This window comes from Euwallacea fornicatus, chromosome 24, assembly GCF_040115645.1.
Source record: "Euwallacea fornicatus isolate EFF26 chromosome 24, ASM4011564v1, whole genome shotgun sequence".
NCBI lineage: Eukaryota > Metazoa > Arthropoda > Insecta > Coleoptera > Curculionidae > Euwallacea > Euwallacea fornicatus.
This window is the reverse complement of record NC_089564.1, coordinates 3,039,118-3,056,200: the sequence shown is the minus strand read 5'-3', so window position 1 is coordinate 3,056,200 and position 17,083 is coordinate 3,039,118. Positions and strand designations below refer to the sequence as shown.

General features: G+C 34.8%; 1 protein-coding gene across 1 annotated transcript in view; it reads left to right on the top strand.

Annotated features, from left to right (window-relative positions):
• LOC136346747 (sodium- and chloride-dependent transporter XTRP3) overlaps positions 1 to 17,083 on the top strand; it is a 54,760-nt gene that overhangs the window by 23,369 nt on the left and 14,308 nt on the right. Inside the window, exons 6-10 of the mRNA XM_066296136.1 lie at positions 439 to 481; positions 10,590 to 10,791; positions 11,108 to 11,430; positions 11,486 to 11,686; positions 11,875 to 11,962. Coding sequence (XP_066152233.1) covers positions 439 to 481; positions 10,590 to 10,791; positions 11,108 to 11,430; positions 11,486 to 11,686; positions 11,875 to 11,961 — 856 coding nt within the window. The 3' untranslated portion in view covers position 11,962. The remainder of the gene's footprint in view (positions 1 to 438; positions 482 to 10,589; positions 10,792 to 11,107; positions 11,431 to 11,485; positions 11,687 to 11,874; positions 11,963 to 17,083) is intronic.

Genomic DNA, 17,083 nt, shown 5'->3' with positions numbered 1-17,083 from the left:
TCAACGAGAATAATAGCGGTGATTTAACACTTAGAAGTTATAATCAAGGTAAAACTATATTTAAAGTGAGGTATCATTCAACATTACTTCTCATTAAAAATTTTGCGGGTAACTGTTACTCCTACTTAAGGGCTGAAGCTGAAAGGTTGAAGATACCATAAAAAAATGACCGCTCCGACCGTTTTTACATATTTTCATTTCAAACATTTAAAATCGAAGTGCCAAATGTTCGTTAGGCCACCCTGTATAAAGTTATAAAATTGCGTTTTAAAGGTTTACTGGGTCAAGAGCAAATGCCTTATTGATTTCGGCATATTGCCAAATTGTTCTCTCTTTACAACGGGGAATGGTACAGATGCCTGATCATAAATTCGATCTTATAATGTATTTTTCTTTATGGAAAATCTAAATATTACTAACAATTGCCTTTCTTTACAGACAAAACGCTACAAATTGTTCTCTGGAGAAAGAATTGGATGAGGTAAGAGAATTCTAACAGCATTTATAACTTATTAGAAGAATTTTATATAAATATTCAACAAATTAAATTTTAAATATGGTCATTTGGTGTAAGAAAATAGTAATAGGAGGTTACACACACAGTAACAAGGTTTCAAGCTAATGAGAGATTTTTCTTTAATGGACTAATGATTCTATGGTTCCCGTATTTATTAAACTCAACTCCATTAACAAATGCTTTTTATGTACTATTTTTATCTGACCTCAATAAGCTCTAAACAATCTGATACAAAACTAATTTCTTAATTCCATTTTTACCCTGGCCCGGACATCAATCGGGTCAATAGAGATCTCATAATTTAGATCATTCCTACTCCAACTAGTTATCACCAACCCCAAATCTATTCCAAATCATACTTCAAAAGGAGCTTTGAGAGTGAAAGCTGCCCAGTAATTTTACTGACGGTAATGATACTAATCCACAAAGCGAGCACTATGAAAAAAAGGCAGCATCTGGGCGTTCTCTTAGATATTGTTAGTAATTAGGGCAAATAAGCGTATGTTCTGGTTCTCGTGCGTGGCCCGTGTCGTGGGAACCCAGCACCTATGAAATATTATTACCCCAAAATACTTTCAGGTTTCGATTATCGGATGTAATCGCATCGTCGAGCAATTATTTTCTCAGAACGTTCTGATATCGCCAACTGATTATGGCAGGCAAGAACATACATTAATTCCCAAACTCTAAGAATAGTGAACCTGTTACTTTGAGAGGTTGGCTCGGAAGGCTATAGTGTTGGTTATTCTTAGGAATTGCATTAAGCAATTTTTTCATTAGGGAAGTTTGAGTTGTAAATATTCCGAATCAGTGTTTACAATCAAATTTTGCACTCATCGAATCGATAAACGTGGCTTGTCTTGTGGGAACCTAACACCCGTCATGTTTCTTTGGAAGAACCTTTCAATTTCTAAATTTTAAAGAACAACCTTATCCAACAATTATTGCATTTAAAATATTTTGAAATCAACTTAAAAAAAAATGGCAGACAACTGCACTCAGTGCTCACCCATTTGCCAAGTACTGTCCGTGCCGTGGGAACCCGACGCGTTTGATACGTTGTTTCAGAAAATTTTTTAGTTCTTTTTTTCCACTCAATTAACGTTACTTAATTATTATTTTCTTGCTGAAAATCAAATCGCCAACTTTGAGAGGGTAAGACGTTGCCAAGAAAGGACAGCGGGCAAAAAGGCGGACTAAATTTTCTCCTTCGGGAAAATACACGGAAACGTACCGTTCACGCGTTTTGTGTTCTCGCAGATAATTACATATTTTCCAAAATCTCAAACTAAACCGTTTCAGTAAACTTTATGAAATTTGGCATTTTTCAATCACCGACAACTATGAATCGTAAGGTATTATCAGATATTTTCAAAATTTGAACTTCTGGAGTAATTATCACATGGAATTCATCTTGAATTATTTTTCTGATTATTTCTTACGGAAAATAGTTTAAATTGAAAACATTTCACCAATCTCAGTGATCATCACTAGAAACTTCACTCCTTTATTGAGAAACTTTCCACATTGCAACTGAAAACAATTGCAGTGATTGTTACCTGTTTCACACTATTTGACGCTCATCAGACAGGTATAGACAAAAGAGACACCAAGGAGTTATGGGGAAAAACAGCATTGCTCAATGCCGGTATAGGCATTAAACCTTGAAATATCTGATTGCCTGCATTCTTGTATTTTTCTCAACACACTAAACCGAGGTTATTTCTCTGTGGCCGAATGTTAGAAAAAAAGTGTATTCGTTACATTTAATTGAACATCTAATTATCAAAATTAATAAATACTAATGGGGTACTTAGCAGGAAGAAGTCCTGTATTTCTTGCAGTCCTGCAAGTTTAGTCTTGATCTTTTTCTTGTAGTTTGGACTCATTATTGTATCTTGTGTAAGACCAAGACCAAGCCTCTTAGACTAAAAGGTTTCGCTCGGCATTATAAAGTCATATGAAACGAAAGACGTCATTCGGACTTTAGTTAGGTCGAAGCCCCTGAATTAATTTAAAATGATCCAGATATGATCTCATGAATTTATGTAAAATAATAAATATGTAGGATCCGCTTTTCAGATCGCTTAGTTGTACGTGGCTTCTAAATATTTTGTAAGTTAGGTTTAGGGAATGGGCACGAGAGCGATTTGCCCTCAGGTTACGCCCATGGTTCGCGTTATCCGGAACCCTTGGTTTTTTCCACGATGCTTTGTTGGCATGGGAAGTGAAACGCTGGTTCCCTCTGACGAAGTCCTCGCCAAGGGCTGGGTGCCAGACGTAACGGTTCCATGCGGAGAGCAGTCCCGATACCTTCAAGTATTGTCTAGTCGTGGTACGTCATGGTTTACGACCATGGATGTCAATATCTAAGGCTTGGGAGAACGGGGATGGTCTCTTTTTTGGTCGGTCTTTTCCTGGTGGCGACTCGAGACTCAAGGGTCGTGACCGCGCTTTGTAAACTTGCATAATATATCCGTGTCGTTAAGTTCACGCGATTATTACTTGAAAGTCCCTAAAGATCCCTAACTCAACATAAGAGCTCTTTTAATCATCAATCCCTAGGCAACGAAAGAAAAACCTACAAATATATTATCTAAAAAAATCATGCAGCGTAAAATGCCACCGATTCTATGCAGGGTGTGTCAGAATAAGTCTACCTAGACCTACCACAGGGACTTTCTTACTGTAGGTCCCTGTGACCGAGATCAGCAATAAAATTCATGCGCACTTGGGTCTGTTTTCGCTTCGTTTATTAAATATAGGGAAATAGAAAATTATCATTTTTTAAGTATTTCCTTAATAGTCCTGCATTAAATATGCTTATGAAAATTGGGAATTGTAAAATAGAAGCAGAGACACACCTTTTAAGTGAAAAACAATGTTTTTAATTTTATCGATAGCGTTTTTATTTTATTTTTATTGATGTGACCCTCAACATTTTATGCGAAAAATATGATACATCACTGATTTAAAAAGAAATAAAAATAATTTCCTCAATGCTTCGCATTTCTGTGAAAGAAGTACATATCTTGAATATTTTTTATATCTTTAACTTTTTTCATGGAAAAAACAAAACGCAAGAATTTGCAACTGTGAAATTGCATGATTCATTTGTTTAATAAAATAAAAAATACATCAGGGATTCTTCAAAGAAAAAATATGCGAAAAAGGGCCGGCGCGTGCATTTTCGCAGGTGGATCTTCAACACCTCATTTCGGTTGCTCTTTTAGAAATAACGTCAAGTATTTAATTTAGTCTTGTAGTTTTAATATTAGTTGGCGTATAATGTTTTTTTCCATGAAAATGATAACAAAAAATTTCTTTTTTCAGAGGAAAACGAAGGGTTCAGAAAATTATTTTAATTTTTTTAAAATCAGTAGCGTTCAGGGTTAAATCAATGGGGACGCCATTTTTAAAACATTGCTTTCCTTTTAAAAGACGCGTGTTTATAAGTAATTTGCGCTTCCCAATTTTCATAAGACCACTTAACGCCGGCACAGACTTATCAGGAAAAATCTTAAATAATAATAATTTTGAGTCACCCCGTATTTCAGGCAGGGAACGAAAACGGGATCATATTCGTATGGACTTTACTTCTTATTTGGAACACAGGAACCCATTCTAAGCAGTTGAGAGACTTATTCTGAAAAACCCTGTATAATAAATGGTCGCTTCTTGTCTGTAGTCAACGAATTAAATGTTATACACTTCGTTGCCATGGCAGCATAGTTGTTCTAACATATAATTATATGTTTAACATATAATATAATGTTTAATATATAATAATATGTAATAATATGTTTTACAACACGACTATGCTATCATGGCCACCAAAAGTCCATTTCGATCCTCGAAAATTTGTGGTTAACTGGCTAATGCCTTTCCCCATACGGCTTACAAATTCATTCATTATGTAGATATCCAGAAACACATTGCAAAAGACATTCATTCTTTACTTTATTGTGTTTATCAGATTTTAATTTAAATAAATATTGAAACGATGACCTTTTTTAACCAAAGAACATTATGGTTTTTTAGAAATTGGGGATCATTCGAGTTCGGGATTCCTGATGTATTAGACACCATTCATTCAATGTTCGGCATGAACAAAACAGGCTTAATCAGCGTGAGCTCGGATTTTGATGACATAGATATATAAGCAGACTTATTGTTAGCATTTGACCTTATACCGTGATATTCCAAATGACTTAAGATTCTTAAGACTATAAAAAGGATAAAGGACCAGAGAAGCGGACGAAGATAGTTCGCAATTAATGCCAGAGCTAAGAAGCGTTAACGGGTATTGTCTCATGGTAAATTTAATTAGTCGTGATCCCACGTACCTACCTAGTCGACATTTATTAAACTCTTCGCTAGATCTGCACGTTCGGGTGAAAATGTATAAACTTTCAGATCGATGAAGGATAGGAGTTTTAAATTTCAATGTTGGCGATCGTGGGCAGCAAAGATTACAGTTTTGTACGAACACCAGGCCATAATATACAGGGATTCTCATAAGCATATAGACATGGGAAAAACTAGAGAGCAATTACGTCGGGGTCAACAACAGGGGATTGCTTGATCGAGCATCGGTGACATAATTGAAGTCCTCTTAGTACACCGAGAGTATATTGGGTCCCGAGAGCCCTTAAATGTGCAATTGGAGTTTTTCATTCGGCAAGATAGGGCCAAAAAGGAAAGGGCATTATGTATAGAAAGACGTATAGGTAGACTGGAGACACGCAATGCAGTAATTTTCGTGGAAAATCTATTACCATCGCGAGAAAGAGCGCATAAGTTTAGTATATTACTGTCAAAGACCAATGAAGTGGGATGTGAAACTAGCGGCTGATATGGGCGGAGTCAGTACAACCGAGGTTTCCATTTCGATGTTTTAGATGAGTATCGAGTTCGCTGCCGTTGTTGAACGAATATTTTTAAACATATCTCAGCAAAGAGCAGCAATGTAAATAAATGAAGAAAATAAATATTCATCTATCGCTACAACTTGCATTAGTAGCAATTCTGAAATGAAGAATTCTGGGAACGCTGGATTGATTCCACCCACGTCAGCCGCTAGCCTCGCAACCCACTTCATTGCCCTTTGTGGGAGGCATTTAAGCCTCATGCGGCCCTTCTCCCACTTGCACACTCTCAATGGTTCACCGTGAACTGGTCATACATGTATATGTAGTACATTAATTTATTTTTGGCAACAATTGGAGCACGTCATTAGAGCCCATGGGAACAGATAATTAAAAAATCATTAAAATCACAAATAGGATTACAAATATTTATCGCAAAACTTTCGAATGACCAGCCATAATCGCTTAACATAAGAGAGCCAATTCTAATTCAAAAGTACTGTTTTGAATTGAAAGAAATTTGCCTTTCGAATTTTAGGACTGTAGAGAATAAAAAACGTTTCTTTCTTCACTTTGGATTATATAATGATGCACCGTTTACTTTAAATGGTGGTGATTATGGAATCGTTGCAGTGTTCTCACCGTAGCGGTGGTTTTTTCAAAAAAACTCAAAGCTCTTCCTTAGAATCTTAAACTACATTCAGGTATCGGCACCCATAGGCGTACTTCAGGAGAAACCCTCCTTTTACAACGAGGGTGCCCTTAATTTCGTCGTTGAACACGTGGTGCTAAGGCCATCAAAGACACTTGAGCAAAATCTTTGTCCCTTTCGAGGAACCATCATTATTAAGACAAAGATTTCCCACATTAGATCGTTTTGAAGTGGTGCCACGTGCTTAACATTCATAGGCGTTGCCTCTGGGTGCGCGGTAACTATGATAAACTAAATAATGCTAATTACTAACAACAACTTTGAACTCAATCCTGAACAAGTACAAAGGAAACGTTTACGAGATATTTAAGCGAGACCAAATCCAGAGTCTGGCATAAATGCTTCCAAATATTAACCGTAATGAATACACCAGTTTTTATACGAATTTTTTAAGTTAAAAATGATTGAATACTTTAAAACAATATCAGAAAACTTCCAGATATTAAGCATATTAAGAAATTTTCTATTAGTTTTTGTACTCTGGATAGACTGTTGTACCTCTCCAGGACACTGGTGTAACTTAGTGGTATCTGCTTCCGCGGCCGGTTATGTTTAAGTTTATACCAAAGGACCACTCTCGTTTTTTCCAGATAGAGAGAAACTGGATTTATGCATCCTTGTTTGATTATTTAATACTTTATTTCGTAAATAATGTAACTCACAGGTCCAAGTAAAACAGGTTGTAAAAGACTATACTTGGTTGATGTTTGAAGAATAACTAGCTACTGGTATTTCCAAGAATAACTAGTTTGATTGGGTTGCAAGATTTTGTAATTGTGTCCCTTGAGTGATGAAACCACACCTTGCTTGTATATGAACTGTACGTTACGCTGGTACACTGCATATGTACCGAGCGATACTAGGGTTGATTGCAAATCATTCTCCTCAGAAAACGCGGCCGGAACTGACTTGAATTGGTCTCTTCGGTTCTCCCTTGTCCCCAGATCTCGGTCACCCCTACAGGAGGGGGTTGAACCGTTAGTCCAACAAGACGGCTGGAAATTCCCATCGTCACTCAGTCCAATTTCTTTTAGTGACCATAAACTTGGGTTTCATGGGAACCAGGAACTAGCCCTTTGTCAGTCTCTGAATTTACGGTTACCAATATGTACCTCTTGCAACCCTAGATGTTGAATTTTGGACAATGGCACATGTGCGGCCGATATTGCATGGTTCTAAGACTTCTCGGGAAATTCCAGATATGTTTATTAGCTAACAGTAAACTGTACAGCCGCTATCCTTTGAATTTCAAGCTTTGATAATACCGGGGTCCCCAGAGTGTATTAACTTTTAGCATACTTTATTGCAGGACTCCGGAATTCCTAGAAAAGTCTGAACCGTTTTCAGACAGTTTTCAATATTTCAATATTGAAAAAATCACTTATTGCTGAATAAAATTTTTCATAGCAAGACCTTTTCTCTTTTGAATATATCAGTGAGTAGCACCAGTGAATATTACCTATAAATATTTTTGTTTACGTTAATTTTCTAACTCACTCCTCGATTCTTCGCTCGCATGGACGTTGATGGACGCACTTGAATGGCATGTTAAAGAGGCGATAAAAGACCTTTATTTATTTTTACTTTTGGTACTTCAACGCGCAGTCAGTGATGTAATTTAAAAATTACAGAACTCCATTTAGCACAGCTCGAGCTAATTCACTGATCAACTTCGAACGTTTTGTATACTTACAGCTTGATCCGGTTAAAATCGTACTGGAAAAATTCTACTGTCAAGTCTAAAATAGATTATTTTTATTTTACTTTAACCTCACCGGAAATATGATTTTCATCGTTAAAACGTGAAAATCTCATAACGTTAACTTTCGCCTAGAAAGGAAAAAGTTTAACAGCAACCCATGAATGCACCTTTACCATTATGGGAGTATTTTTGAATGTTGATTGTTGACTGTTTTTTTGATATTGTGTATAAAGAGTCGTTCAACTAAAAAGTGTCCCTCCCTTAATGTTGAAAAATAAGGACTTTTTAAACAAATCCCAATACAAGGCAAAACAGTTTTTGAATGGGACGAATTTTCATATAAAATTCAGCCCCCAAACTTCACCCTTATGCGCGTTACAGCAACTTTTTCAACAGTATTAAATGACACGAGGGGTCACACTTCACATGCAAAGTTTTTCAAAATTACATTCAATGGTGTAATGTGACTTATAGTCGATCGATTAGTTTCTGACAAAAACAGCTATAAGTTTCGTAAAAAATGAAATACAAACTCAGTTAAATAGTACGTAAACAATGGAAAAACTTGTTTGTAGTGAATTGGATTGATAGAAACTTGGTTTGTCTTCGATTTGATGCTTATAAACAGTTTTTAATAATTTTCATTTATTTATTTATTCTTTTATTTTTACATATACAGGGTATTTGGTTTACCGATACACATCCGAAAGAGAGTGGTAGGTAAGATTGTGAAAGTATTTGACAATATATACTATTATACAAAGCGTCACGCATTTCCAGATATCGTCATTGTTCCGAACTTCACCAAATTCGCTGTTTACTTCCGTGTAAATTACAATAAAAATTTAATAGAACATTTGTTGCGACTCTATCCATTTTTTCATAAACTTGAATACGAATTTTATCGATATCAAATTATTTAGAATTTTTAAGAAATATTCTACCAGATATTTTGGACGAAGTGCCTTTAGATGTAAGAGCGAAAATCATATTTCAAAACGATGGATGTACGGCCCATTATCAGAGAACAATAAAAGAGTCTTTAAATAATCAATTTCCTGAAAGTTGGATAGGACAAAATGGACTGATATTATGGCCTGCCAGATCTCCAGATCTCACCCCAGGTGACTATCATATCTAGGGACGAATGAAGGAACTGGTATACTACGAGGAAATTCATGATTGAAAGCATCTCATTCAAAGAATTGATAGGATGCAGCAAAACTAATGAAGGCTGAAATGAGGCCAGAAGTAACCACAGCAGAGATAAGACGAAGATGTCAATGTTGTATCAAAAACGGTGAATCCCATTTTGAGAATAATAATTAGTTATAAGTAAATAGTATAATTTACATAAATAATAATTACTTAATAAGTTTTTATTCGATTTGTCAAATTGCCCTAAGCATTTTTTCTGCAATTTTTTTTCTTTTTTAATTAAATACCTTTTGGAGCATTAAGTCTGCGCCTTTCAATACATCATTCGAAAGAGCAATGGTAAAAGAAGTTTTTAAAGATATTTGAACGACTCTTCCATTTTCATCTTTCTCTTTATTTACTTACAAAGTCAAGATTTGATATTAGAGAAATTCATTTTTGGAATTTTAAAGCATCAATTTTTTTTTCATATGCAGATACTACTACATGTTTGACATCGATAAAATTCATATTCATGTTTATGCAGAAATGGATACGTCACAACAAATGTTCTATTAAATTTTTATCGTAACTTACACGGAAGTAAACAGCGAATTTGGTAAAATTCGGAAAAATGGCGATATCTGGGAATGCATGACACCTTGTATAATAGTATATATGGTCAAATACGTTCACATTCATCTTACCTAGCACCCTCTTTCGGATGTGTATCGGCAAACCAAACACCCTGTATAATTCAACTCAAACCTGTTTGTGAGCGCAAAATGAAAAAAAAAACAATTTCCTATCAACAAATACGTTTTTTCATCATTTACGTATTTTTAATTCACTTTATTTTGCATTTTTTACAAAAATTACAGCTGTTTTCCTAAAAAATCAACCGATGAATATTGAATGGCATTGCATCATTGAATGTAGTCTTGAAAGGCCTTGAATTTGCGGCCGTCCCCCTTTAAAAACTGTTTTGATGTGTTTTGGGAATTTTCCGATAAATCCTTATTTTTCCAGACTAAGGACAGAGGGGTCAACTTTTCGTTGGAGAATTCTGTACACTTGCCATTAAGGTGGTCTGTTATATCGCCTGGCCTTACCCCTATTGATTTTTTATGGGGTTGTTTGAAACATAGGGTGTATTTAAATAACTCCTCATATGATAAGAAAAGTTTTTAAGGAATTTTAATCGCGACTTGCGCACTGTCAGGAAGTGAATGGGATACAGTTCAAATATAAAAAAAACATAATATTATAGTAGTTTATAGAGTTATTTTTTTAAGCGTTGATAGTTCTATCGTTATTTTTTTCGAAAATTATTAAATTTAAACTTGGTTATGTTCCTTGAAATATCTTCAGAAAATCACGTCATAATACACATGAATATCGTTTAGTGTTTTACTAATCGAAAATCAATTTCTTGAACGCAAGAACATTACTCAACTCGGGACCGCCTCGTTCGATAAATTGCGTTCTTAGTGATAGAAAATGCTCATTTCATCACTTGTTGAGCGATATACTATTCCTCTGTTACTTTCCCTGCGTGTTGCCACGTATTTTCATGTATTCAAATACCGGTTCAAACGTCCCACTTATTGGGTTCCTCGTCATATGAAATTATCATCGAAATTTATTTTTCAGGCTGCAGAGGGTACCGGCCTGGCATTTATAGTATTCACAGAAGCCATAGTTAAGTTACCTTTCGCACCATTCTGGGCCATTCTGTTCTTCGTTATGTTACTCTCACTGGGCATCGGATCTCAAATTGGAATGCTCGAAGGCATGCTCTGCACAATATTCGATATTGAAATATTAAAGAGAATCAGCAAACAATATATTACGGGTGAGTCTATCCTGATGGTACCACTAAAATTCTAAGACCCAATTTAATGAATTTCGGGTAAGTTTACTGGGAAAATGGCTTTTGTGAAAACAGAACTTTGAGTCAGTCAATGGCGAGCCTCCATTTCCAACTTAAAAGGAACTTTATTCTCCCCGTAAATTTTCCATGACATCAATCATTTTTCCTCAAGTTCTTAACATTTTTTGAGTTCAAGATTAGTTTTTGGTTTGAAAATAGTGGATCTGAACGCCGGTCAGTAGCCTCACTAGTTTAAAACTTAACGAACAGCTAATATACATAATGATTTTTTTTTCAGGTACTCTCTGTTTATTGTGCTTCTTCATTGGGCTCATCTTCACAACTGGAGCAGGCGAATACTGGCTTACGATGTTCGACTCCTTCGCAGGAACTATCGGTTTAATCGTCTTGGCCTTAATGGAAATGATTGCAGTGATGTACGTCTATGGGCATCAGAGGTTTACTAACGATATCTATGAAATGACTGGTGTCAGGCCTGGATGGTATTGGCAAATAACCTGGCGATTTCTTGCACCTGGGATTATGATTGTTATATTGGTGTGGTCGATAGTCTCAATGGTGATCAAGCATCCTGAGTATTCAGTTTGGAGTGCGGAGAAGGTATGAATTTTATTGATTTTTTTTTGCTTAATTTAGAGTACTTGGATATATTTAGGGGGCGGCAGTAAAAACTCCCTATCCTGGATGGGTCCTTGTGGTGGCTGGAGCGATGATTCTTGCGGGAATTCTTCCGATACCTATAGTATTCCTGCTGCGACGATACCAAATTCTCAAAATGGATATTAACATTCATGAAGGCTCAATTAGAAGGATTGATACTACTGTTTCTACCAAAGAAATGATAACTGATGTTGATGTAAGTGCTCGTTTGCCGCGCTTAATGTGCTACTATGATTCAAATGTAAAACACCACACCAGTTTTTTACTCTAAAGCACTGCCATACACACTAATACAGCTAACAGTGGAGGATTAATCACTGTACAAATCCATTGTATGCTAGTGTCCTCGCTTAATTTTAACGATCCCAATTTATTCTAAATCAGGAGCAATTAACCAGTCCCGAAGGTCCTTGCATCACGGCTTCCAACACGCTCAAAAACAAATTCACTATTGGTGACTTTGAAGTTTAATGTAAGTAAACGTCTGCTTGCTATTTTTACTTTTTTTTTAAATTAAATTGTTTCGGGCTTTATGTTAGTATAAGTGTTAAAATTTCTTTCAGATGGTATCGCTAAACGGTCACTTTGGTTCTACAGGGCGTTTCCAAAAATGTGGGCTATATCTCGGAAATGACTTATGTTTATAACATGTTTTTCAAAAACTCACCCTTATGGAAATGCAGCTCCTCAAAAATTGATATCGAAAATGGTATTTTTGAAATAACTTTCCTTCTAGTTGAATAACGGAATTAATGTATTTTAAAGCAATGAATTTATTTTTAACAACTTTAACGCAAAATGTTGTTTATATTGGTATCTAATTGGTGGAGCAAAAAATACACGTAAAATGCAGTTATTTTTGCAAAATATGTCCGATAATAAAATTGTATTTTTCTGGAAACGGTTCGGTTAACGTAGATCAACCAAGAGAATCTTTTTTTCTTAGATACGCCAGAAACCCAGTAAACCACATAACGGTTAAAAACCCAAGATCTTAAAAATTTAGAGGTAAAGAAGTTGAAGGTAGCCTGCCCTCCGTTACCCTGAACATGTAGCAAAAAGTGTTAGATGCTATCTTATTAACCTATGACACACAAGTGACCCAAAATTCATTAAGTTTCATTAACTTTCCATTTTAGGGATATTGCCCACATTTTTGGAACCACTGTATAGGAATAATGACCGCTTTGTAGTTTCAATATACTACATACAGATATTTTTCCGTTAACGTTGAAGGCATGATTAATAATATATCCCATTTTAATTAAATATTCAATATTATGTTAATATAATTGCAAAGAAATTCACAGTACGGCAAAAAACGAGGGAGTACGAAAAAATCAGGAACAAAACAAAACAAAAATACGATATATACAGGGTGTCCGGAAATTAGAGGTAAACATTTCAGGGGGTGATTTTACGACAACAAATAGGCAGAGAACTTCATAGAAACTTAGGGCGGCAAATGGAGCCTAAGGGAGCTGGGCCCTTTTAAAAAGTGAACCCTAAAGATGGTTTTTTATCGATATATTCGAAACGGTTTGAGATAAAGTCGTGAAATTTTGATTGTTAATTCAAATTTTTATGGTAAATTAGAAAATTCAAACTAAATTTAAAAATCCTTTTTAGATGTGTATTAAACAGGGCCGGCTTAAGGTATTTTGGGCACTAACTTTTTTGCTAGTAACCTTTCTTACATTTTGACTACATGAAATGAAAAAGCATGGTTTTCTAAGTTAAAAAGGTGCTTTTTGTCAATTTCGAAATAAGGCTCCGTTGTCGAGTAATATAGATTTTCAATAGTACACGCAAAGTGTCATGGAACGTGAAAAAATACCCGAAATTTTAATAAAGCTTGCCACGAAAACAAGTGCATCGTAAGAAATGGAGAGATCTATAAGACAATTTTCTCTAAAATCAAGACTAACAGTAAGATAAAATGAATAATAATTATTATTCTAACGTTGAACTACATGATATGCATCATTATTATGGTTTAACTGGAGGCGATGCATGTGCTGCAAGATGTTTGAACGATGAAACATTTCCAAATAGGAGAATCCCTAATTCACAGATGTTCAGTAACATTCATCAAAAACTGGGAGAACTTCAATCTTTTAAAATAAGACGTCTTGAGGCAGGACGTCCGCGAAGGATTCGGAAACCTGCAGTAGAACTACGAGTCTTGAATGCCATTGAAAATAATCTGATCACAAGTGTTAGACAAATTGCGATTCAAGAAAATATTCCAAGAGGCTTAACACATGAGGGTTTAAAAGATCAAGTTCTCTACCCCTATCATTACCAAAAGGTCCAAGTCCTTTCTCTGGTAGATCCTGTGGCTCGTTTATATTTCTGCAAGTCGATTAGAAATCGTTATAATGAAAATGGTAATTTTATACGGTCCATTCTTTTTATGGATGAAGCTGGATTTGGTCACGGTGATTTAATTACTTTTCGCAATCAACATTATTGATCTGATAGTAATCCTCACGTCAAAATCGAACGAGGTTTTCAAGAGAAATGCTTCGTTAACGCGTGGGTCGGAATTGTAGATCACTTAATTGGACCCTATTTTTTGTCACAAAGACTTAGTGGTGACCTTTACTCGCATTTTTTAAGACATGAATTGCCCATTCTATTAGAAAATGCGCCTATCCGAATCAGACAAATAATGTGGCTGCTACCTTCACATTACAGTTTAGCAGTGAGAGAATTTTTGAATCAAAATTTTCCTGAAAGATGGATACAAAGTGGGAGATTTGTACCGTGAGCTCCTAGATCCCCAGATTTAAATCCCATGGACTTTTTCTTTTGGGGATACCTTAAAACGCTAGTTTACAAAATGGCCGTGAATAACGTAGAAGAGCTTAGGCACAGAATCATTGACATCTGCGAATTAATTGGACAGAATGCGGAGTTATACCCTAAAATTCGTTGGTACTTAACAAAAAAAAATATATGTTTAGATCTAGAAGGAGAGTAGTTTGAAATGTTTTTATAAAATTAAATTTTCGTTAAAGTAAATAATAATAATAGTAATAATAAATAATAATAATAATACTTTGTTCAATTTGGTATAATGCATTAATAAACTATTATTTTGACGTTACATGACACTTTGCACGTGCTATTTAAAACCCATATTACTCGAGAACGGGGCCTTAATTCGAAGTTAACAAAAAGCACCTTTTTAATTTAGAAAACATTGCTTTTTTTGATTCATGTAGTCAAAATGTAAGAAACGTTACAAGCAAAAAAGTTAAATCCCAAAATACCCTAAGCCGGCTCTGTTTAACACATATCTAAAAAATATTTTTAAATTTCGTTTAAATTTTCTAATTTACCATAAAAACCTGAGTTAAGAGTCAAAATTTTATGACTATCTCAAACCATTTCGAATATATTATTAAAAAAAAACTATCTTTAGGGTTTGCTTTTTAAAGGGACTTAGCTCTCTTAGGGCCCATTTGGCGACTTATGTTTAAGTAAGGTTTTCGACCTATTTTTTGTAGTACAGTCACCCCTTGAAATATTTACCTATAATTTCCGGACACCCTGTATATAAGCACCGTACGTTAGTTCAACCAATAAAGTAAATTTGTAGAAGAAGATACTATCAAGACAGGTTAAGGATGAAGTTAAACACAACAAAAACGCTGAAACAAGACGGGATATGACGAATTTATACTATGTAAAAGCTGAAATATTAACGAAAAAATTAGTGATAAAAGGCAATAATGGTAAAATAAATCGTGCATTAAAGGAAATAGAAAAATACGTGTATGACACTGTAATAAAATATTCGAAATTTATGAAATTCGTCTTTATACAGGGTGTCCCGGATTGACCTGGCAATATTTTGATCATGTCTTTTATATCTAAAATAAAAATTATTTCTACATCTAGTGAAGATTCTAGAAAGTAGTACACGTTCAAAATCTCAACTTAATATCTTAGAAGTTACTCATGAAATGAAAAAAAAACATTTTATTTGAGATTTTGGCAAGTTATGTTTTGATGAGCATAAAAGAAGTTGGACACCATTCATGAAATTATACTTAGGTGCCTCATTTATCATACATAATAGACTTTTATGCTATGATAAGCATTTAGAAAAAACATCTACTCAAATTGTAAGAAGGCCCAAAAGAAAAAGAAAATTTTACAGAAATGATGAGTTTTAAAAGAATAAGGAAAATTAGATTGCGATTGCTCAAAATAATATAAGCTTCACATAAGAAGTTTGATAATGCAATAAATTTAATTTTCATTGAAACCGTACCAAAAACAGGTTCAAAAATTGTGAGGCTTCATGAAAAAATAAGGTGAAAAAGGCCACAAAATGGTACGTAATAAAAACAAATACTGGTAAAATGATTATAACATCGAAAGCACTTCTGAAGAATGATATAGGGAAATAGACAACGAATTGTAAAGGCAAATACAGGAAAATTTCAGATGAAAATTATTTCAAATTAAAAAAATTTAGCAATAAAAAGTTTAAAAAATACTGAATGAATACATAAAATATAGGAAACAAAATTATTTTTTTACTGTTAATCGGGCCGTATAAACTAAATACAATTTTTTTAAATATATTTTAGATAATTTCTCGTTCAAGATTGACAAAACAGCTCATCCTCGTGAGCTGACTTCTGCCACTGAATTTCAAATTAACCTGTCCTTGTCTGTTTCATTAAGACTTTCAGATCTTTATTTAGAAAATATAATTTTATACATGCAAAAATCAAAAAATAAATAAAAATGCTCACGTATAAATAATGAAAGATAATGATGAATCCGTACCAACGGTCTTGATTTAATCTCGATAGAGTACTTGATGGACATGACGGTCCCTTTCTGCCCACGGCTCCGTGTGAGTGGATTGCTTTGGCTAAAAGCATTTATTATATAGGTATCACTTGTTCAAATAGAAATTTAAGGATTATGCAAGTGGAAGAAGGGCCGCAGAAAGTGTAATATGCCTTCGACAAAGACCCAAAAAGTGGGTGGGACTAAAGGCCGAGTGAGAGAACTCAGTTTAGTGTCCAGATCTCTCACCGATTCAGGATTTTTACTAATACCAATCCCAGTAATGGATTAATCGTTTTAATTTTCATTCATTTTCATTGCGGCCTTTTGCTCTTGCACGTTTAAAAGCTTCTATTTGCCACAAACGCAGCAAAATCGATACTAATTTAAACATCGAAATTAAGACGTCCATGAGACTAATTACACTCACATTAGTTGCTGATCTCGCAACTCATTTCGTCGGTCTTTGTTAGAGCCATTTAAACCTTATGCGGTCCTTCCACTTGCACATTCCCCATGTTTCCAGCTGAACTAATGATAGCTACAGTGAGCGACATTAGTCTTTGAACGACACAAAGTTTGTCTTTCAAAGGCCCATATCTCGATAATTATTTGATGTATTGCGTCATTTTAGTTCTTAAATTAGAAAGACAATGTCAAAGTCTGAATCCTCAAAATTTGAACAAAATCGATTTTTTGGATTCGAATTTATTGAAAAATATGTGAAATTGCAGCACAATGATGCATCGCATTGATCTGTGAACACGCCGCTAATGTT